Raw genomic sequence first — 23,929 nt, 5'->3', positions numbered from 1 at the left:
AGCTGCTGAGGGACAAACTGAAGTGTGAACAGCACGGCACCTACCCGCACTAACTACCAGTGTGCACCCCCTTACACTTTAGCAGCTTTCATTTACCAGCACTTCTCATGCTCCAGCCTGCAGCAGAACCAGTCATTAGGACAAGTACTAATTCAAAGAGGACCTCTGCTTTGTTCTGAAACACTGGAAAACCCCTCACCCTGGCTTGGTCACTGCTACAGCATCAGTCTGTTGATTAGCTGTCCCATTCTGCCCTAATAGCTTAGGGTTTAGTAAGATTATAGTTGTGCACTACAGAAATGAACAGTTATAAAGGGATTATAAATGCTTCTGTTGTAAGTGCATTTTGTCTAATTGGAAGTTATTAATCCACTAGTATTGCTACCACTCTTGGCACTTCTGAACACAACTGACCAAAAAGTAATAAAACACAATATACCAGTGGATTAAAATCACAAAGTTACAGCATACAAAGTGGTTAGGAGCCATTATTTCAACTGATTTCACATTTGTTTTTACTTAACAGACTTATTAGAAAGGTTTACTATTCCTTTAAAAATTAAAGCAATTGTTATATATTTCTCAAATAATTTCCCAACTTAGACTGCAAGATTACTGTGAAAAGATTTCTCCCTTCTTTCTTGTTCACATGTAACTTTTTGGTGAGGTAACAACTTCAACTGTTGTCTCTACATACTAAAGTACTTTTAAATTAAGAGCATCACTAAATCATAAGAGTAACTATACAGGGAACAAACATTATGAATTTGTCATTTCATATTTTTATGATTTTAACAAACTTACAGGGCATTTATTTCAGGATCCTGGAAATAAACTAGCACTTTGGAGCAGATCAAATTTAACCGTGAAACAAGTCAAACTCTTTCTGAACCACAGTGGTAAAGCTAGAGAAGAGAGAGAAGTACCTCATAATTTGAGAGGAAATCTAGTAATTTTGATCGAGACGAGATGTAGAGTAGTGGTGTCATCACCCGGCGAACAAACTTTTCAATATAAACAGCACTCATTGGGCCTTTGTATTCAATTGGTCCAAAACTAGTACCAAAAAAAATAATAAATCATTAAGACTTAAATTAACAATAGAGTCAGTCCCTCTTGGGGGTGGCAGAGATAGGAGTTACATGGACAGCATGCTCAGCCTCTAGGGAATTGATCTCTGTGTTAATTAACAGTGGCTTCTGTAGCTAATAGACGAGTTATGTTACCAAGCTTGAAGTACAGCGCAGACATTGCAGTGACTCTAACGCAGTGTCTATGAGTAGGTGCAGTGTGTTGGTGGGGACGAATGGATGGAGACCACCTCTTAGTCCCACTGCAGAAGCTGGTAAAATGCAAGTATAAATCATATAGATACCTTTCTGCTTTATCCAAAGTAAATACATGTGACTTAAAAATACAGATCTGAAAAATGTCACTATTTTCCCTTGATTCTTTTTTTAAATCTTAGAAAGTTCAAACAATATCTATCTCAAAAGGTGCAGTATTTTTTACACACTTTCACAAGTAGCACTCAATAAAACAGGGACAAATCCAGTCACACTGCTGATGAACAGACCCAACAAGTCTACAGTTTCTGCCCTAGCCATCTGACAAAACAGCTCACACCACATAAGGCAGTGCTAAAACAGAAGGCCAGCTGGGCTTTGGGGCTACGATTACCAGAGCTTCTGCCTCATCCCCTTGAAATCCTGCATCTATTATCATAAGGCTGAACAAAGCATCACAGTCCAAAATGAAATCAAACATGGAAAGTGCGAAGAATTAGGCCACTCCTACTGAAGAATGTAATGTGATGCATTTTTAAACATAGTTTATATCTATAGACACACTGCAAAAATATTAAACTCACAGTGAGACTCCTGTATTCAGATGCTCTGAAATGGTTTTCTACAGCCCACTAGACTATTCTACATCCTACACTTATCTTATTACCAATCTTTGCTTTAACAGCAACATGCACTGCTTCACCGCGTCACATGTCCAGCATGCAATATGCAAGGTTTAATATCTTAGGCATGAGGGGTCCATTGCCCTTTGGGGGTTTTATGGAGTATCAATATGAATTTACATTTCATCTTGTTGCAACTCTGTTTAAGGTTACTGATAATACCCAAGTGCTCCATCTATCATGGTGTTATTTCAAGATCAAATAAGTTTAAGTCAGTGTGCATCCAAGTGGGACTGCTGGGATTTTTTATTACAGTTTGAATTATGCCAGTGCCATCTGTGTCTATTCCAAGTTCAGCTGACAAAGATCAGGATTGTTCCTCCTCAATACATAAATCCCCTCCAAAAAACCAAAATCAGCCTCTGTAATGGAAGAGAGCTGCAGTTCAAGACTAAAATGTACAAGAATAAAGTACAAGAATAAAATCCAAGTGATAAACTACACAGCATCCAGCTCTTTTGTACCTAAGATTAGGAAGTGCTTCCTTACCTTCTGCTCCACAGAGGAAAAAAAAAACCCCAAAACATACAAATACTAAAAGAAACAAAAGTGACATTATATAAAATTTTATACAATGATATCTCAACATCTGGAGTATAAAAAAGTGAGTGTGAAGTTCAAATTTAAAAGAAAGTCTCTGATACATAGTGCCACTTAAATATGCACTTAAATTCCACTAACTTAATAGTCCTTAAGTACATACTTTATTGCTGTCACAAATTGGGAAAAGTTGATATAATCCATCTACAGAGCAAGCAGACAACTGAAATTTATATAAAAGTCTGAACTGTTTACTTTTCATTGAAGGTAGAACTTCCAGGAGATGCATAGGCAAAAGAAAATTTCCTTAAAATGAGGAATTGTGCAGCATGTCATTTAACTGACATTTACAGACCTTCTTGACACCCAAGTAGCATACAGGACAAGCTTCACCCGGAATCTCCTCCTCTACAACTATTTACTATAGCCATAAATATAACATTTTCAAAATGCAATATTTTAAGCAATACCTCTGTCTCTCAAAAAAACAATAAAAACCCCAGACTGGACTTACGAAACCTTACCTCCGATGGTACAAGTGTATCACAGGAAAATAAAAGAAATGCTTCTGCTTCCTGCATTTCCCCTGGTTCCACCAGCAATTTACAGCCACAAACAGCACCTACAAAGCAGGCAAAAATTCACAGCTAACAAAGTACATTATTGTGCCCTTCTTCATACAACATGTATTTTTTCCAATCCATTCCATCTGCTATTTTCAGTGTCTTTTCAACTCAGTATTCCACATCTGTTCCTCTTCACTCTCGTACATAAGATTTTATTTTTGTTTGTCGTTTTGCAACAGAAATCCTTCTGGTCACTTTTGTGTCCAGTTTTTAAGATTCTTAATCAAAATTCTTCAAATTTACTAACCCATAATCCATATTCATTACTTTTTCTGCAGAGTGGAGCATGACAAGCAGAGGTTTCTGACAGCAGTACCTGTGAAGTGTTCACAGGTAACTAACCTCTAGAAAGCAGTGCTATGGCTGCAATCTTGGACAGTTACTAGGGTCTCCAAGGATCCTGGAACTGGAAGTAAACTTGCAATTGCCATCTGAAGGCAGGAGAATAAATCTGGGAACACTTTACAAGAAGAGACGAAAAAGGTCATGTTTAAGATTCGTATCTTCCCTGGAGTTACCTGGTCTGACAATCTGCTGGCCACATGTTCTATTTCTTCTCTTGCTGCAATGGACTGGCCACACCATGGCGCATAGAAGAAATACAGCACAATTTCTGAATCCTGGCGAAGGTGATCTGCATAGTCTAGCTGTCCCCGAAAAAGATCAATGACTGGAGATCTTGTGGAGAAAAAATTCACTGGAAGTTTCGCTGGCATTGTTACATCTTTTGCTCGGCTGCAGGCAAGAAATTAGAGTGGTTAGTGAGACTGTACAGCAGTATTTAAAAAAGTGTGCCCAAAGCCCTAATTTTCAATCTTAGCAAAGGTCATGCAATGACAAAATTTAGAAATTGATGCTATTATCTGATAATTATCTGAGTTAGTTTCATTACATACCATAAAAAGCTAAAGATCACCCTTGACAAGCTTTAGAAAGTCACACTGTGATTCCATGCACTCTGTTTACGAGTATGTTACCTCACACTCTTACTGATGGTTGCTATAGAGCATAAAATTACCAGGAAGAGTGATTTCTCTGGATTTCTTCCCTGGCCTCATCCACTTTTAACACTTGTACTTTGGGTAACAGCACCCTGATAAAAGAAGAAACGCTGGTCATAAAGTTTTGTGATGTGATGTTTATATAAACAGAAACTATTACCCTCTTACACTTTGCTTTAAAGTATTTTATATTTATTTTATACTGTATTAGGCAAAAACATGTAAATGTGTCTTGGTTTATTTTACTGATGAGAGCAGGGACGGCAAGCTGTTCAGGGCACATTTCCTCTTCAATGTAAGGACAGTGTCAATGTCAACAAATAGGAGTCTTGATTTAAAGTGACTGTCACAGGTTAATTTTCTTAAGAGAAATTTGTTTAACCAGTAATACCAAGTAGATAAACCAAATACTCAGGAAACCATTTTCTAGCAAATCAGCAATCAAACAATCCAGAACTCCACATTTTCAAGGTGTTTGGAAGTTGTTATGGTATAAATTGCCTTAAGTACAAGTTAATGATCATATTTGCTTTTTATTATATTCTCCAAATTCCAAAATTTTCCACTGGCTTTATTTACACCAGAGCAAGTCACGTGATAGAACTGGACTGCACCACTGTAATGCTCTAGTTTGCAATGGTTCCTTATCTGACGGGATTTTATGAAACACTGTGCATTCCTTTACTTTGTAACGCAATAAAAAACTAATGCAAAAAATCTTTTGACCTGATATTGGATCCTTCTTAGGTTATAATTTTAAAATAATGATAAAAATTATTGAGCCCCAAACACTGTCAAACTCATACATTAAGCAACCTCCTAAGAACACTGTGACATTTTCAAACTTCAAAATAATTTTTAAAACTTTGTTTTTACAATACAGACTTACAAAACTCTCATTTCCATGTAATAAAGCATACACTTAAAGCTCAACATTTAAGAATTACTCCCAATATTTTCTAAAAGTTATGGAAATTCTTAACTCATCCATAAAAGACTTTGCTTCAAAGTCCAGAATCCTGAAAATATTAACTGGTTTCTCATGTTTGCAATTCATTAATTCCACTATTCACAAAATTATATTTTCATACAGATAGCCAAAATTCTCATTTTCTTCCATCGATTTCTAGCTTTGCTCCTTCCCTTCTCCACCCTCTGTCAGCAACTCAGCACCTCCTTCCTCAACCCTTAGGCTCTCATGTCACCTCACAACCAACGCCTCTGGTTCCCTCCTATTCCTACACCCTGTGTTCGTCCAAACTGCCCACTACTTCCCGTGGTTTCTAACTGCCAGCTGGACAGTCCCCAACACTGGAGCACAACAGCTCTAACTCAACAGGTCAGCACACACACCCATCAGCTGCAGGAAGTGAAACATGGCAGCGCAGTGTTGATCTCACACTAACACATACTTCTGCAGAGACATTAACTGAAATGTCTCTTCCTTAATGAAAACAGACAACCTAAATGCGTTTAAAACCTCTGCTTCCTGCACTGAATTAAACTGAAAGCTGTCAATTGGTCATTACAGTGTAAGTCTTGAAAATTAGATACAAAATTGGCTCTAAATTGCAAGAAGGTATAACCAGATCAACAGAAGGCCCGTAACATGAACGGGTCAGGAACTACATTGCTACCTTCAAATATGAAAAAGAGCTCCAGTAGTTATTAAAAACCAAAACACAATAAATCAATAGCTACCTTAATAGCTTCTTAAGCCGATTTAAGCAGTAGTGAATACCAGACATAACTCTGTAATACCAAACGCACAACAGAGTACTTTACACAATGCCCAGGTTTGCAAAGAGAATAGTACTCTGAACCCCTAAAAATTGAAAAAGTATAAACTGAGGATTATATAATAAATGATTATACAAAGATAATAATTCCATACTGTTTATTAAAACACTGATTGTGTTGTTTACGTGCTGCACAGAGCCTATAAAAGACTCATTTCCACTGAACAACCAGGTAATAAAGGAAAACACATGCAAGTGCAGGCAGGATCAGCCCCTTTGACTGCAAGGCCCTTAGAGTGCCATTGCCTCGAGAGACATTTGTGTAATGCCACAAACAATTCAGGTTCTAAACCACAGGCTTTTCATAACCGTACACATTAGGCTTCATTTGGCTATTTCTTCAGCCACTATAAACCTTCAACACCTCAAACTCCACTAGTACTCCTTGTAGCAAAGGAATTTTCCCTTTCCATACTTTTTACCCATCAGGCTCAAAAGTTACACGCTGTAAGCATTGTGGTAGTAACTGGACTGTGTCATCAAGACTTGCTTGCAAATTGCACTGATGTATGGTAAGAAATCATGTACTGTAGTCACAGTGTACATATGCAATTAACCATCCTCCAAATTTCTACGTTTGAATTTTCTATATGTTTCTGACAGCAACAGGAGAGGGATTATTTTTCTGATATGTTCCTCTATTTAACTACAATCTGAAAAGCCAAACCCCTTTAATCAAACATCCTGTAAAGAGTACAGGGTGGCAAGAAGCACACACCAAGCACATTCCATTTGTGAGGTTTCAAACACAGCTAGCAGTAAAACAAAAGGAGCATGAGGATTTTAAGTAAAGGACAGCAGGAAGGAAACAGAAGCTTCAATGTAAGCATGGAAAATAAAAATTTTAGTAAAAGACAGTAAAATGGGAAGTGATTAACCCTTTATCATACATTCAGTAATATGGCAAGAGATTTACACTTTCATCTACATGGTCACTGTGAGAGACAGACTGCTGTACAGAAGGCTTCATGGAGACCTCAACAGCAGCCTCCCAGTAAGTGAAGGGGGCCTACAAGGATGCCAGATAGGGACTCCTCTTCAGGGACTGTAGCAATAGGCCAAAACGGGATGGGTTTAAACTGAAACAAGGAAAATTCTGGTTAGATATAAGGAAGAAGTTCTTCCCTGTGAGGGTGCTGAGGCGCTGGCACAGGGTGCCCAGAGAAGCTGTGGCTGCCCCATCCCTTGCAGTGCTCAAGGCCAGGCTGGATGGGGTTTGGGTGACACAGTCCAGTGCGATGCATCCCAGCCCATGGCAGGGGGTCTTAACTAGATGATCTTAGGGTCCTTTCCAACCCTAACTATCCCATGATTCTATGAACAGAGAGGCACTGCTGCCCACAGAGCAACTCCACCAGAGACTTAAAATTCAAGTAATAGATCCTCTGTGGACAGGTAAGATAAGACAGCCTTAGTACTTTTCAGAAGCATTACCAGTGAATCAAGTGTTTTTCAAAATAAAAATGCCTCAGATTCTGCAGAAAAGGGAAGTGATCAGATCCTTGTAGCCATCTCCTACACCTCAAACCCAAAACGCAGTAAACGTTCTCACATTAACACAATGTGACTTGAAACATGTAATGGTGACCTTGACCTAAAACCCATCTGGAACATTCAGATCGCCCCATGCAGCACACGCACCTGCCCCTCGTCCATGGCCAACCCTGCCTGTGCTCCAGCTACATACCCTGCCCGGCTCCGCTCAGGGTTGGCTGTTGTCAGCAAACAGCAACCACAAGACTTCCTCAATGAACAAAGTGGCAGCTCCCAGGTGTGGCACCGGGATATTAAACGGGGGAGAAAAAAAAACCCAAACAACCACCACCCATCTTTCTGTCTGAAGCAGGTGCAAGTAACGGGGTGTTAGCACTAACAAGCACCGCTTCCCCTCACTTGGTACCCCCACACCGACACAGCCGTCTGAGTGCTGAGGGAAGGGTTTCAGCCCTGTGCTTTCTCAGTCCTTCTGAGGTACAGGCGAGGTACGGGTAATTCGCTGGAGAGGAGGACAAACACCTTCCTCCACAACGCGCCCGCCCCTGGGGTGCCTGTGCGCCCGCGTACCTACCGCCACACCCCGACACCCCGCTGAGGCAGACGTGTCCCGACAACACCGCCGCTTGCCCCCCACCGCGCACGAACGCTGGGAGCGGGGCCTGCTCCGGCCCGACAAGGGTCACCAGGCCCCGCGCCCCCCACGACAGGCTCACGGCCGCCGTTGCTATGGGGACCGCCCGTCAGTCACTCACCGCGCTTGCCGCCTCACACAGCCCGACCACAGAGCGCTGGGGCGACCACAGCTAGCCCGGGATCAAGGCGCCGGACCCCCGCGGGCAGCTCTGCCCCAAGCCTCCGCACCCCGCCACCGTTACCTGCAGGTGACTTTGAGGGCGACGAGGAAAGCGCAGCCCAGCAGGATGGCGGCGCCGCAAAGCAGCTCGGGTCGCCGCGCCATCTGGGCGGCACGAGGCCGCAGCCGCGGGGCAGCCGCGGGGCCAGAGTCGCCGCATAACGACATCGGCGCGGCCGAGGCGGGGAGGGCTGCGGGCCGCTCCCGCTCGCACACGTCTCCCTACCGCCCGCCTGTCAGCCGCGCCGGGGAGGGGCCCTCCGCCGGCGAACCCGCCGCCGCCACGTTGTACCACCCCGAGCAGGCGCACAGGCGGCAGGGCACGGCCGGGGCAGGCGGGTCGACCGCGGCGGCTGACGGGAGTCCTCAGGGCAGTGCAGGCGGAGCGGGGTCCTGTGGCGGTGCCGGGAGCGCAGTGAGGCCGCCAGTCCTCGCTTGCACCACAGCCTCGGGAGCCTTCGATGGCCCCCTCTTGTGTGTGCAGGGCAGTTACAATCCCCGTCCCCGGGATCAGTGAGGGGGAAGTAATTCCCCAGGAATTCCTCCGTTCCTGCGAGGACCGAGCCCCCAACCCCGGCAGCTGTGCCCGACAGCCCCACATCGCAGTCATTAAAGATCTCACACCGTTCGTACGGAATAAGGATTTCATGTTTAGTTTTGTCTAGAATTACTTCGAGTAATTTACAGAGCACTTACATTAAACAATGAAAGCATAAAATTCAGAAAACAATTCGGAAAGGCACACGATACAATCAGGTTTTGTCACAGAAATAACTGTCCATAATACTCTATGTCAAGCTCAGTTCATTACAAACAATGTAAAAAACTAGCACTGCAGCAGGTGGTATTTCAAGCACCAAGCTACGCCTGTATGCACACTGTACATCATATTCGAACGGCCTTCAGCCTTGCTGGGAAGGAACAGTTCTCCCTCTGACTGAAGCGTAAGGGGGTGTTCCCGTAACTGTTGTGCTTTTACTTTGTGAAGTGAAAGGCACACGGCCTCCAGGCTCATCCTCTGCACGGGTATCACTGAACTTTGGTTCAACACTTTTTACATACACACTATGTGGTCAATGACTACATTCAAACTACTGAAGTCATTCTTAAAGCTCTTCTAATGATACAAGGTCAGCCAATAATAGAAAAAATACTATTAAGAGAGAAGTATGGGGGAAAAAAGAAAACTAGCTTCAGCTACTTTGAATGACTAAATAAAGCTTCTTTTGGGGGAAAAAGAAAATTGAAAAGGACATTAAGTGACCACACAAAACAAGCTGAAAGCACAATCTGCAGAGAAGTCAAAACACAACAGAAGCTCTGGCTACTCTAAAGCCAAAGGGCTCATCAGGCTGCAAGCCCCTCAGCCCATGGAAGGTTTCTTTTTGCTATGGGCTGCAGGAAATGCCGTCTAAAGTCACATCCACCTTGCAGCTGAGGTGGGGGTGCTTCGTGCCCATGTCAAAAGGCTGAAAACATGGCCCAGCTCAAAAATGGTGTCTCTGCTTCACAAGTGAGCTGGCTATTCTTGCTATTTAGTGATGCAAGAAGCTAATGACAGTACAGAAGACTGCAAATGAGAAGCTAGAGACACAAATACCAACTTAGTAAATTTTTAGCTACAGGTGCTCAAGCTTTTGCTAATAATGAAATAATTGTTAGTTTGTTTTTACAAAATCTCAGTCCTGAGAGGCTACATGCAGAAAACAGCTTTGTGTAAAGTTCTCTTTATTACAGGCAACATTAGTCCATACAACAGTACACAATACTGACATACAAGTGTAATCTTTCAAAATCATCATTTAAACAGCAAAGACCAAGAAACAGAATTTTAACTACTTTTTTTTTCTTTCCAAGATCCTTTTTCAGTAAATTATATTGAAACATACAAATAGAGAAAAAATACCCATTCAACATATACTGTAGTTAAATGGTTATTTTGTGTAAAATCTTTAATAAGAAAAATCCTTTTTAGCAACCTACATATAGATAAGTAGCAAACTTTGTTTTAAACAAATCCTCTCCATTAAAAGATCTGAAGAATTTTCATTCATCGTTTTCTTCTTAGCCCATAACACTCTGTTTTGCAATACCTTGACACCTTAAAAGTTTTTCAACTGAAGGACTGATACTAGGGGGCTTCCTAGATTATAACTTCTCTTCCCCCCTTCTATTTCCTAACTTTCTGTCCAACAGAAAGTGAGTAAGCACGTAATACTTCAGATTTTTTTTTAATCACCACTCTGTTTCATGAGAGCACAGACAGGTCTGCTCATTCCCCCTAAATCTACTATATTTTGCTGTTCAGGAGGAACAAGATATGCCAATAAAAGCAGAAAACCTGCAGCTTATCCGTCACATGCTTTTTATTATTGTCAAATTTTCTGGTTTATGCTTCCAGCTGATAACATGTATGTGTCACCTCAGTATTAGTTTAAATCTTTAAACAAAAAACTATATTTTCCAAAGTCATTATCACTGGCAGCAATCAAGTGATCTTTCCTTGCTTTGCTGAGCTTCATTCTTAAAACTTGCCTTCGTTCTTCCCACTCATGGAGTTCAGCATTTCCATGGGCAAATTTACAGTTGTTTCCTTCAGTACAAGTACCAGCCATATATCTGTTAAGACAGATTTTAAATAGTGTTTTCACAGAATCATTGCAATTGCTATTGCATCTAGGTATTATCTTCTGGTCATGCTTCTCAAATACACTACAACATTAAGGATAAAAATAAAATACTAGAAGAGAATTTACTTTTTAAGTAAGACAATACTAACTCTGTTTAGCATTTGATTACATTTTTCTTTCCCAGCTGTCAAGTATTTATAGAGGACAAGAGATGGCTCTCTCCTTTCTGTTCTTGATGTTCCTACTTTACTAAGTCATTTAATGTGTGATATCTTTAATTTCATCAGGGTAAATTACCAGGTAAATGAATACATTATCATTTAACTCATTAAACTAAAGCACTACTATTGTTGAAAAAAACCCAACTAATTCATTACCCTTTATTAACTAAATTTGGATTTTAAGTACTCAGTAAGACTTAAGATTTTATCCTAGTTTTTTTGTTCTAAGCATGCCAGTTTGTATTCGCTTTATGTAAGTGTACCTGAGGTCTGTCAGTGTTCAAAACATCAAATACTTTAGGATGCTACTTAAAAATTTAGTAAAGGGGACATGTAGGCTTCCATGCAAAGGCTGCAAACAAAAGATAACTTCCTTTATATCCTGTGTAATTTCCCAAGATCTCTAAGGCATTCAAAATCTTTAACTTGAAACAGAGTAACAAAGGAATCCATATCAGCAAATTGAATCTTTAACTCCAGAATACAGATTCTAAAGTTTTCAGGCTTTCAAAAAGGTACCAGCAGTGGAAAGAACTTTCAACGTATTTGTGACTGCAGTCAGGTAAACAGGCTACACTGAAGAATTAAAGGGACCAGCAAAACACACAACCAATACTGGGGAAAACCAGTAGGTCTTGGAAGTTCTCTTCCACATATTCATAAATGACTTTCAGTAACAAATACTCAACTTAAACAAATTTGCTTTGATGCTAACATTTTTACTTGCCTTACAGCTCCAATATCATGTCCAGCTAGGTACTGTTCTTGTGTTCGACAGGGAATTAACACACAGATGCTTAAGTAAACTTGTAATAATACCAACAATATTTCACACAGCTGCAATAAACTAGCTTAACATCACACAAATGTTAATTTGCTTCCACAATTGGGCACATTGTCACTCCCTGAGTTCTAGAAGCATGTGTTAAAATACTGTAAATTACTTAATTTCTTGTTCAAAGATTTATGCAAAGCAAGAAATACTAGAAGCATCTGTCAAAACGACTAACCACCTTAATTATTGACACTACAAACTGTCATTTTTCAGCATTTTTGACATCTTAAAAGCCACATACCTATCACAAATGCTAAAATTTCCGGTTGGAAAGCGATACTGCCAGCAGTTTTGATCGTCCTCGGTGTGGAAAACCTTCTCTTTATGCTTTTCAGAAGAAATGTGACCCTGCCATTGCTTCTCACTATTACAGTTCTTCCCACACATCCAACAGTGAAAATCCACCTGATTTATAATGAATTTGAAAACAAAACATTGAGAATTCAATACTGTAAGCACAGAACTGCCCCTAATACATTTTGAATGTTTATGCTGGCCTGTAAATTGTTGTTAACCTAACAGATGTAATTCTTTAAACAATCACCTGAAGTTTATGATCTGGCTTTAGAGGATTCAGAAGTGCTTTACAGTGTCAGTTAAAAGTTTGCAATTAGTGTAGCTACCTATAATCTAAGGAAGCACCAAGAAAATAAGGACAACAATGCATGTTACTGATTGGGGGGGATGTGATACCGCAGCAAAGACCCCACGTGTTTGAATTCAGAATTATACCTATGATTACTTACTGTAACTTCAGCATAGTCAGTCGGCATGTGAATTTGCTTCCCATTCTCTTTGTTTGCCTGAGCAGCTGTATCATCTCCCTTTTCTGGTTTTTGACTTTTTAGCCATATGTCATACAACTGCTCCAAGTCTTGAACTAATGAGAGCAGAAGCTAAAATAAGTAATTAGCAATTGAGGCAAGAGTTTGAGAATACTAGATAAATGAATTTGCAAGCATAATTCAGTCCCCACCTGTTGTAAGAATCAAAAAGGAAGGACGCAATGTAGACAGTTACACAGTGTAGAGATAAGAGCTTAGAGAAACAGCAGTCTCTGGCTACTTACCAAGACCCATTGTGCCTATCTAGGGGAAATTAAGATGTTGCACACTTCTGAACAGGCACCCAAAGTACAGGTAACAACTGTGCCACTGGTTAATAACTGTTGCTGTGTAGTGATACCTGAATTTTAAAGTACTAATATAAAGTGTACTACAGCTTTTGGCAAATTCAGTCTGCTTTCTTGTAGACCATGGTAATATAATTTATGTCATTTATTACTTCCAACTTTTTGCTTTATCTCCCCAGTAACATTCTAATAGGTTACAAGTCAACAACAGCACATAAATAGTAATTTACAGGGAGTGCACTGGGGAGGGGGGTGTGTGGAATTCTTCTAATAGCTTGCCCCCATGTTATCAGCAGAATCCTAGTGTGTGCACATGGCAATAGAGAGTATAAACACCAAACAATGTTGCAGCATGGATCAATATACTGTTTCTAAGACACCTAAAAAAAAATTATACAAACTATTGTTAAAAACCACAAAAACAACATATATAATGTAGCTTTTTTTATTTAATACTGGTTATTTAATACCCAGTCTGGGTCTGTTCAAATTAAACCACCACCACCCCACCAAAAAAGGCACCTGCAAGGCTTACTACAAAAGACAGTGAAAGAAAGTGGATTGAAAAGTAATTGAGGAACAAGAATGAAAAGCAGAACAATTAGATTTACAAGGTTTAAGATTTACTCTTCTACTTACTGCTGTTCTCCTTCATATAGGTCCACATCTCTCTTTCCTCAGGACTGTGAGCAAATGAGCAGTTTCCATCATACTGACATTTCTTGCCCGAAGTAATATGATTGCACAACTGTAATGTGAATTAAAAAATATATCCTTCTGAATATAAAACAGATGATAGTAAAAAATGGGGGGTTGGGGGGAAGTTCAGTCTTAGCTAGTGTTTTTCCTCCCAATCAGCCATTTATATCACATGAAAAATAAAATCATATTTACTTTATAAAAACCTCATATATTGTAGTTAGAAAAATCAAACTGCTGGAAGCAAGCACTGTGACTGCTTTTGCCTCCTACCGGATTACCAGTCTACAGATATGTTTAAGCTATTTCTGAAATATTTTCTGGACATAGTCAGAACTTAGAACTTCCACAGAGAAGGTACTTCAGTAATAACAGTGAGATCAGTGCTTTTCTAAGGCTGAAACTCTGTATAAACACTATAAACATATTCCCACCAACTATAAACAAATTCCCAACCAGTGGGAATTTCTGCAGATCTGAGGAAACCAGCCCAATATCTAGTATTTTCCAGTTAGCCTATTTTCTGAACTAAAACATTAAGATTTAGATTAACATACATCAAATTGCAGAGGCACTTGTTTCTTTGCTGGAAGAGGACGAATGGTCATCCACTTTTTACGCTCGTTAGACATTACTAGCACCACACGGCGATCTTTGGTCCATCTAAAACCCAGAAAATACTATTAAAAAAATACATAATGTGTACACAGAAGCAGAACCATGAAAGCCCAGAAAGGTTTTTTTATAAAGCTTTTTTCTTAATTTAGCTGAATTCTGCTGAAACTTTACCACAATTGCATGATAATTAAAAAAACCCAACACAAAAAATCCCCAACCAGCCACCAAAGTGTTTCTCATTGCCAATTATTAACACACAACAAGATGACAGTGTTCTGCTTCAGTATATTTTTTAAATTCCTCATATGACTCTTTCCCAAGCAGTAACAAGGTCTCCTGATAGAGGTTTTAACTGGCTGACATAACACTTTCTCTATGTCGTCTTACTTACGGGTGTCTTGCCTTTGCACTACAGTACTTTTTGTTTCTGTCTGGCTCATTAACTTGACCATTTCTCCAGCACTGACCACACACAAACTTCATTTTCAAATTAAGTGATCCATATTTCATTTGGTTCCCAAGGATCTTAAGTCAAAAAAATAACAACAACAATAAAAGGTATTTTGTATCTGCAAAGGAATCCATACATAATTATGAATTATCCCCTACAATAAGAGTTTACAACACATCTGGAAGCAGATGTTGCAATGTAATAGTCCAGCTTGTAATTTCAAACTAGACATTTCTTAACAAATGCCTTTTTATTTAACTTATTTCTGATTTCACAACCCAGAAGTTGTGATAATATATACAAACTAAACATATAAACGTCCTACATTTTGAAAAGATAATTCATTGCCCTATGGCAGCTGACTTTAAAATTGTATTTTGGTTTTATGTTCTGCCTATGATAGAATAAGCAAAGCAAAAAAAAGAATTGCACAGAAGCAAAGCAGCATTCTAGTGTAAATGGAGTGAGCCAAAGAAAGCCTACAAAGAGGTTATTTGAAGAGAGCATTAAAAAAGTAATTTCTAAGGTAAGATACATTATACACAGATACAGAAAAAGAACAATCACCAAATTCACTGTAGAATTAGTTTAATGGAAAACCAAAAATACCTGTGATCCATGTGCACTAGCTTCCATGTTCTGCCAGTACTTCTTTGATTCTTGAACAATAGTATCATGTGAAATACCTGTAAAGGAAGGGGAAAAGTTCTTGAGCACTTATGACTGTTGTAACATTGCAGGCATGCTCAAACTGGAATATTTCTGAAGCCCCAAAGCTTTTATCTGTTTTTATATATTATACACATATACACACACTCATGTGTGGGTATAGATATACATTTACATCATACACACACATATGGGCCTTTAAAACAGAAATACTGTATATGTCATCACATGAAAAGCAAACAAACTTTTTTTAAATTACATACTGCTTAAAAAAGTTAAGGTCCATCTTTGAGTATTTATTCAAACATAAAGTACTAAACCTGTAACTCAGAAACTCAGAAAAACTACCCAAAAGGCAAGCTGACAGACACTGGATCACCCCTGCTTTATTTACAAAGACTGTAAACAAGCCCCCTTAATTAGGTTTTGCTTCAGAAGAAAACCACAAAACATTCCTATAAATATTTTGACTAAGGTTCCTATAGCAGCTATACAGTGTTCACACATACTGTAATTCCACACAAATACAGACTGTCATCTATGTTTTGATTTGAGGGTCAGTAAAACAATTCTTTCCTGAGGCAGCATTCCTTTATTTCCCACACCGTACATTCAGAACAGGAATCTCATTCAAAGAGTAGAGGGACTTTGGCAAAGCATGGGGGCAGCATGAACACATCATAAAATACAAAATATGCCTTCTGTGGCAAATCAGATTTCTTGGAGACCCCAACCCTTACTTCTAAATAGAAGTTACAGTGTTAGTTATTTGCTGTCCGTAACTGTGTAGGGGCAGCTGGTGAGAAAATAACTCTTTTACTTTCACACAGAAACTTCTAAAGACTCTTGCACGGAGGGCCAGAACAGAAAAATCAGCAAAGAAACAGTTATCTCTTGTCTCTATTTGACTTTCTTCCTCTAAAATTTTCAGGTCAGCATGACATCTCGTGTCAGTATACCTATACAAGAATCTAGATAGAAAGCTGAAGCAACAAGGAACCTCTTCTTCAAAGAGGAGACAAGCGAGGATAAATCTCCAACATAAAAGGGCAAAAATGCCAGAAAGGCTGTTAACACATTGGAATTGCCAAGTTTCCCTTTTTCCTCCATGTACCACGATGATCCAGCGTGATTACTTATCTAAAGTACTGCTTGTCATACAGAGCAAGACAGGAAGAATAAGCAACTATTACATGGTAAAAATCACTTCCTGTTAACAGTTCAATTGCTTGGAACTCCTGACCAAATAATGGACTGTGAGAGACATACTGTTCAAAAGCTGTCAGCTGGAAACGAAGTAGTAAAATTTGTTATCCTCAAAGAAGCCAACAAAAAAAAAAGTGAGATCAACAAAAAGCAGCCTAAATGTCCCGTGTAAGCAAGAACAGAAAAACAATTAAGTTTTATCAACACATACAATAATGACAGACAGAGGAGCAAACTGGAAGGATTTACTTTCTGACTCACTATGTAAGAATATCAGAATGGCACTAAGCTGAAAGAAAGGTTTAACTGCAGAAAAATTTGATCTTTTACTGGGGGATGGAGGCAAACAATGACATAAATAAAATATTTCAATCTGGAAAAAAAAATTGATCAAGATCTTCCAAACTTTGAAGGTTTAAAAATAAAACCAAATCTAGTTCGACTTGGGTTTAAATCTGCTCAAGACTCCCTAGTTGTATTTCAAGAAAAAATAATGTGATCATAATGAGCAGTTTTGACATTTTTTACTCTCAAAAACTTGCTGATTTTGTCTAACTAGTAGCCTACTCAAAATTTTTAATCTTACCTACATTACTGTTTATTGACTATGCTGTATGCCAGATTCCAGCAAATTGTAAGTGAATGCACCAGGCCCAGGTTGCTGATTTCAGAAAGGGGTTGAGACAAGGAAGAAGTGGCATTTCAGTGAAGAGTAAAGCGAGCATTTTACCAAACGTACCTGTTTCCTTTTGCATTATCCAGACTTTAAGCTCTACCAGGCTGTGAGCATAAAAGCATTTATCCTCTCGTAAGCAGCCATAATGCACCTCATGTCTGCACAGGTCCAGCTGACATCGAACTTGAAAAGGGCGGATTTTGGAATATTTCACCATAGTTTCACGCAGACTGTGGACAAGGCACCTGTTTTGGAAACAGTTCCCAGAAGGAAGGAGCATCTAATTATCATTTATTTCTAGGCTGAGTAAACCAACATCACAACACAGTACTCTTGTGAAATCCAGAAGTCTCTTTTCTGCAATGCATTACTGAACTGCATCACTGGTTTCCAAGAGGGAAAATGCATCATGTCATAGAATCATAGAATAGTTAGGGTTGGAAAGGACCTCAAGATCATCTAGTTCCAACCCCCCTGCCATGGACAGGGACACCTCACACTAAACCATCCCACACAAGGCTTCATCCAACCCGGCCTTGAACACCGCCAGGGATGGAGCACTCACAACCTCCCTGGGCAACCGATTCCAGTGCCTCACCACCCTAACAGGAAAGAATTTCCTCCTTATATCCAATTTAAACTTCCCCTGTTTAAGTTTTAACCCATTACCCCTTGTCCTGTCACTACAGTCCCTGACAAAGAGTCCCTCCCCAGCATCCCTATAGGCCCCCTTCAGGTACTGGAAGGCTGCTATTAGGTCTCCACGCAGCCTTCTCTTCTCCAGGCTGAACAGCCCCAACTTCCTCAGCCTGTCTTCATACAGGAGGTGCTCCCTGATCATCCTCGTGGCCCTCCTCTGGACTTGTTCCAGCAGTTCCATGTCCTTTTTATGTTGAGGACACCAGAACTGCACACAATACTCCAGGTGAGGTCTCACAAGAGCAGAGCAGAGCGGCAGGATCACCTCCTTCGACCTGTTGGTCCACTTTCAAGTGCATATTCTGAGCCAATTACAAAAAGCAAGTACTTATTCTTTTTTAGAGCACCATTAAAGAAAGAGCTGATGCATCACAGTAGCAGCCTAGTTCTTACAGCTGTAGTGTTTTCCTCAATATAGGGAAGTGGAAGACAAATAAAGGATTAAAAATGCTCCCACTTATGTTTCCATCATATAAAAATGTAAGTTTATTAATTCTCCAAAACTTAGTTACACCACTGCCACTATGCCACTTTGCTAACTTTCAAAGAATGATGATAAACACATTTCTCACACTATTTTTATCAACTGGATTTATAAGGACTACAGTCTATTTCAGACACTGTAATTCAGGCAAACCTGTTCTTAACCAGCTGAGTTAAAACTACAGCAAAATAAGCACAACAGACTGAACAAACAGCAAACTTATGAATTCCTCCTGTATTAATTTACCATGACACATCTGTGTGTGACATCACACATCAATACTCACTAGACAGAAAAGCTATTAACAAACTGACACCAAAACAAATTAGATTTAAACATGAGGGCGGATACCACTATTTTTGAATGCGTTGATAAAGAAATAGTTCACTTGCAATTTAGTTACATGAGACAATTCCTGTTCAGCAAGTTTGTCTTAGCAATACCACCAAATCGTAACAGTTAACAAGGAAGAGAAGTTAATCAACAGGTAAGAAATGAAAAACAGTATTAAACAGAATGCCCCAAAACCTTTGCTTTTAATTTGAAACTTAAAAGAGATGGGATTTCAGACATACTTGTTATCTTCAAAGTCATGCATAGCAGGGTGAGAACAAGAAGATGAGTTATCCTTGTTCCTTTTGCTAATTATTCTCGGTTTGTGATCAAAACATTTCTGGAATACAAAAACCAGGTCATTATAGAGTATGTGTTTTATATATTTTAAAATATACCTTAAAGATTTTAACAGACTTCAACTACTCTCTAATCTAAAGCTAGCCAGATTACTGAACATGCATTTCAAAATTTAAGAAATAGTCATGCATGAACCAAAGCATTTCTTTCGAAGTAATTTTCTTATCTACTATTATTTTTATTGTGTCATTAGAAATAAAGCAGCACCTCACAAAGAAACATAAATAATCCATGATGTTCTTGAAGAAGTTGGGACACAGTCAAGTTGATCTTTCCATTTCCCCCAAAAAGAGACTCTCGACTGAAGGCTCCTTTGCGCTCCAGCGTCCACACATCGATCTCCTCTTGGCAATATGCAAACGTGCAATGACCTGGATATCTACATTCCTCTTCAGCAGCAACATCTAGAATGGTAACATTGAATATGACATTGCTTTTTACACAACTTTTATTTATCTTAAAATATCCACTGTCTCAAATGTTTTTAATAAAGAAGCTACATCCGTTGTAAAAGCATCACAGAAGTCCTCTGACAGAAAAAAACCTTACGCTGAAAGAAATTAGAAAGGCTGAAGCACAGCTCCATCAACTATCCTTCTCTGGTCTAGGCAACAGTGCTCAGAACTTGGAATACCTTTTGATTAAACACAGCTGTTAATTCATGCAAGAGTTATCTTGCTTAGATCGTAAGTAGAGGCTCATACTGCAGAAGTCTAACAAGAATGCTCATTTTTTTGTTGCCTTTTAAGAATAATAGCCCAGCACTAGGAAGCAAAGTTATTCACTGAGAACAGTACGGAAGTACAGTGCATGTTCTCTAAATAATCCCATTAATGGTCAAAATATGGCTCCCTTTACAGCCTCAGAAAATATAAACAACCCAGTGAACTTCCTTCTCTACCTCCCATGAGCAAGTATAAAAACTCACTCTGTACTTCACTGTGGAAAAGCTAAACTATGTTATTTTGAGTGCAGACATTACCATTTTACTATAATGTAACACATACCTTTACATATATAATATGGTCCCACATACTGTGTCTTTGTTGGTCTGGGACGTATTTTTTTCCATGATTTATCTTCAGAGTTTTTTATCCTGCCAATTAGAATATCCTTCTTACATTTATGTTCTAAACTGGGATGGTAAGCGTAATCCAGTAATTTAGGACCTGAAACAACCACAGAAAATTGCTTATATTTGCATATATTGCAACATACTTTTAATATTTCCATACACAGGCTGGCACATAAGACCAAAGCAAAATACACAAATACACTGAATAGAGTTCCTACTTGCACCGGCAACTCTGAAGAACCAAAAGTCATTAACAGCCATGTTGAGCAGAACAGAAAAAGACTGAATACTTACAAAAGGACCAGTCTCAGCAAGGAAAAGAACAGCAGTTATGGATTACTTTGGAACACCAACAAGTTGCTGCTTTTTTCCAAATTCCAAAGTACATATTTAGCAATTTAAAACGTAACTTGCTTATTTATAAGTTGTCAATGCAGATGAATTCCAAGGATCAGTAAATGGCTCTCTTTAACTTTCAGCTTTTATTGTATTAGAATAGTTACTATGTTTACAGATAAAACACACTAGGTAATGAGTATGCACGTGGCAAAAATATAAACACCGATACCAGAATTTTGTGATTTTGGAAACAAAAAAGACATCTAGCTTTAAATTCTGTCTTTAGGATGATACTACAGTGAAGATTACATTACCACCAAAATGAAGAAATCAGGGAGAGAGTCTTAAGACAAGCAATGCTCAGTGAATTTTGCTATTTAAGGGACTGCAAAACCAAGAATGTGACTGTTCCCCTGGACAAGAAGCTGATGAAGAGTACAATTTCAAAAGTAGGTAGTAAAAGTAGGAGACACATAATGGCTTTGATAGAGATGCAATGAAACAGAAGAAATAGATGCTTTGATGCAAAAAGTGAAGCTAGGAACGTGCTATGTGCTTCCACAAGTATTTCATAGAACCTGCTTTTAGCAGAACATAGGGGGTTTTCAAATATAATTTCATGGATTTTTCTTGTAAAAAAAACCCCAAAACCGATATGTAAGTTCTTAAAACTACAGCAGTCATCCCCTAAGTGTCTTGATACAATTCTTTACAGTATATCAATATCAGTGACACCTACAACGTGAAGCAAGATGCTTGTTTTTAAGATTTGTCTTAATAAAAGCTATTGTCTCTAGAATATGGTTCTATTTAACAGCAACAGCTCAGGCCTAAAAAGGATTAGTTATATTAAAGCCCAATACTGGTTAAGATACTTTCAGTCAATACAGTGGAGTTAATTATTACAAAGGTTTGGAAGCCTCAGATTATGATTTAGAATTAGTTTGAAAGAACAATAAAACAGATGGGATGTGAAGGTTACCAGGCACTTTGAACTGCAGTTCAATTCCCCATGGCCAATCAGAGAGAGTATTGCAAGTTTTTTTTAGTCTTGAGCAAAGGTGTCATTCTTCACAGTACCCTGGGGGCTGGGAGGAAAGCGAATACAGAGTGTGAATGACCTTACATACAAGTGAGTGAAAGCATGTGGTGATTTGTGGTGGGTTTAGGAATCAAGAATCTATTAGGACAAGAAGTAAAGACAAGAAGAAAGATGAGAAAACAGTTGTTGAAACATTTTACCAGTTCTTTAACCATAAGATCATACTACATCTGCAAAGAACAAGTCAGGATTAACACTACTTAGAAGCCAGCAGTATTTTAACATAAGAACACTGAAGTTCTAAATGTATGCTTTTATATTTTTTTTAAATCAACCCAATTGAGTCCAAAAGCCCCTTACCTTTTTTGACAAAACATAACTGGCAGGCCTGTCTTAGCTCATGTGTGCCTTCTAGTGGGTTTCTTCCCGCAAGTGCTGAAGATACAGGTATATTAGCAGTTGCACTGCTAAAAACATTTGAAAAGTCATTTCTAGTTTGGCCTGCAATTCCCATGTAATTTTCAGACCCAAACAAACTACTAGGGCCATTTATCTGTTGGAAGAAAGCATACTTTACTTAACCAGCACAGACTAAGCACATAACAAGATCCAACCAGGCACAGGTAAAATAACAGGCTAATTATTACTACATCCTGGCTCACAAGGATGCAATCCTTCAAGCGCCCTTCCCCACACAATCAATGGCCAGCAGCATGATTGAAAATACACACCATGACTAGAATACAGAGACCGGATGGATTCTCAGACACAAGGTGATCTTTGCTCTGCTTCTCTACTAGGACAGTTCTCCAGTATTCCTAGTCTTTGGCACTTGGATCGTAAGAGACTTCCTCTCTCTTAGGTTGGTTATTTTACACTTCCACAGTCTTTTACAAGTTCCTCAGAAAGGAAAAGTGGCTATGACAGTAGTCACGGTTTGCATTTACAGAACAAGCTTTGTAGATTTTCTCATGTGTTCAGTTACTGCTGCTGTGAGCTACTGTACAACTGTCTTTCAGCCAGAATCGCATTTTAATGATACAAGTGCCGTATTTTTAAAAATAGAAACTCCTACTGTGAAAACTATCATCTTAGTTTAAGCCTTCAAAATGTTAACATTTGAACTGACGTGAAAGAAAACACAGAAAACACTTACAAACAATGGGGAATTATTGCTGCTAAGTGTTGGTGTTCCATCTCTAGAAGCTGAACTTGAGAGGTCTAAAGGAACACAAAGAAGTTTTAATTAGTTCACAAAATATCCTGTGCAAAAAATTATTTATCATTCCTGAGAAGTAAAAGTATCAAAGGGTTGGTCTTTTGACAAACACCAAGGTGGCTTCTTTGTTTGCTATGACTATGTTTTGTATTCTGTAATAACAGTCCCCAGAGTTTGAATTCAAACATGCATTACTGGTATCTTTTCAGAGCACAGAGTTTTATTAGTCTTTTAGAATTCTTGTTTATTGCTAAATCATAAGAAATGGTTTAAGCTGTAAGAACACCTTTGTTTAAAGAAAAAGAAGTTTGAAAGGACATGGTTCCTTCTTCCTACTTATTCACCTGAAACAAATTACTTGCACAATAAATGCAATAAAAACTGAACAGAGGGAGCTTGGAGTATGCTTATGCAGACCCCAAGTAAACAAAAGCTTTATTTATAAACTCTTGTGTACAACCAGTGTTGATTATCAATACTCTCAAAAATTGTGAGCACAGATCAGATGTTATTTAAGTGTTAAATAATAGTGAATAGTTGTGAAAACTCATTTAAAAGAAGAAGCCGGTTGGCTCATGCACAGCTCTCATGATAACAGGTTAAATATTGAGACTCATTTCCTACCTCTTTTTGGGTCACTGATTGAAAAGGTACTTAATGGTGAGCAAAAATTTTCCAGTGAAGAAGCCAAAGGCTGTGAAAAGATTTCTGAAAGAGAAGGTGAAGGAACAAATCCTGCACTAACTGGCAGCGTCCCCAACAAGGAGGCAGAGAAAGGTACAGTAGGAGCCACGCTTCCTGTGGGAATCGGTCCTCTGACTCCTGCAGTTTGCTGGGGAAAAAAAAAAAAGGAATTTAAAGAAAATGTTTAAAGAAATTTTTTAATTTTTTTTTTAAATTCTCAAGAACACAATCTGCAATAGCATTTCTTTTAGTAACATTAATGCAAAGCTTTT

General features: G+C 38.9%; 2 protein-coding genes across 6 annotated transcripts in view; both read right to left on the bottom strand.

Moving 5' to 3' along the window:
• Positions 1-8,578, bottom strand: part of TXNDC11 (thioredoxin domain containing 11) — a 33,294-nt gene extending 24,716 nt beyond the window's left edge. Inside the window, exons 1-5 of one of the 4 annotated variants that reach the window (XM_065683791.1) lie at positions 8,308-8,578; positions 4,154-4,228; positions 3,654-3,870; positions 3,034-3,131; positions 927-1,056 (exon numbers count right to left, since the gene is read on the bottom strand). In XM_065683791.1, the coding sequence (XP_065539863.1) occupies positions 927-1,056; positions 3,034-3,131; positions 3,654-3,870; positions 4,154-4,228; positions 8,308-8,453 (666 nt within the window). In that variant the 5' untranslated portion in view covers positions 8,454-8,578. Of the gene's footprint in view, positions 1-926; positions 1,057-3,033; positions 3,132-3,653; positions 3,871-4,153; positions 4,229-8,184; positions 8,285-8,307 lie in introns of those variants that run through there. The other 3 variants (XM_065683792.1, XM_065683793.1, XM_065683794.1) reach the window with 3 other exon arrangements.
• A 337-nt stretch (positions 8,579-8,915) lies between these two features.
• ZC3H7A (zinc finger CCCH-type containing 7A) overlaps positions 8,916-23,929 on the bottom strand; it is a 30,122-nt gene continuing 15,108 nt past the window's right edge. Inside the window, exons 10-23 of one of the 2 annotated variants that reach the window (XM_065683796.1) lie at positions 23,598-23,805; positions 22,911-22,975; positions 22,115-22,307; positions 20,306-20,467; positions 19,506-19,702; positions 19,181-19,278; positions 17,486-17,667; positions 15,481-15,557; positions 14,812-14,945; positions 14,360-14,465; positions 13,743-13,851; positions 12,718-12,851; positions 12,213-12,376; positions 8,916-10,904 (exon numbers count right to left, since the gene is read on the bottom strand). In XM_065683796.1, the coding sequence (XP_065539868.1) occupies positions 10,715-10,904; positions 12,213-12,376; positions 12,718-12,851; positions 13,743-13,851; positions 14,360-14,465; positions 14,812-14,945; positions 15,481-15,557; positions 17,486-17,667; positions 19,181-19,278; positions 19,506-19,702; positions 20,306-20,467; positions 22,115-22,307; positions 22,911-22,975; positions 23,598-23,805 (2,019 nt within the window). In that variant the 3' untranslated portion in view covers positions 8,916-10,714. Of the gene's footprint in view, positions 10,905-12,212; positions 12,377-12,717; positions 12,868-13,742; positions 13,852-14,359; positions 14,466-14,811; positions 14,946-15,480; positions 15,558-17,485; positions 17,668-19,180; positions 19,279-19,505; positions 19,703-20,305; positions 20,468-22,114; positions 22,308-22,910; positions 22,976-23,597; positions 23,806-23,929 lie in introns of those variants that run through there. The other variant, XM_065683797.1, reaches the window with a different exon arrangement.

This window comes from Lathamus discolor, chromosome 6, assembly GCF_037157495.1.
Source record: "Lathamus discolor isolate bLatDis1 chromosome 6, bLatDis1.hap1, whole genome shotgun sequence".
NCBI lineage: Eukaryota > Metazoa > Chordata > Aves > Psittaciformes > Psittacidae > Lathamus > Lathamus discolor.
This window is presented reverse-complemented; position numbering and strand designations above follow the sequence as displayed.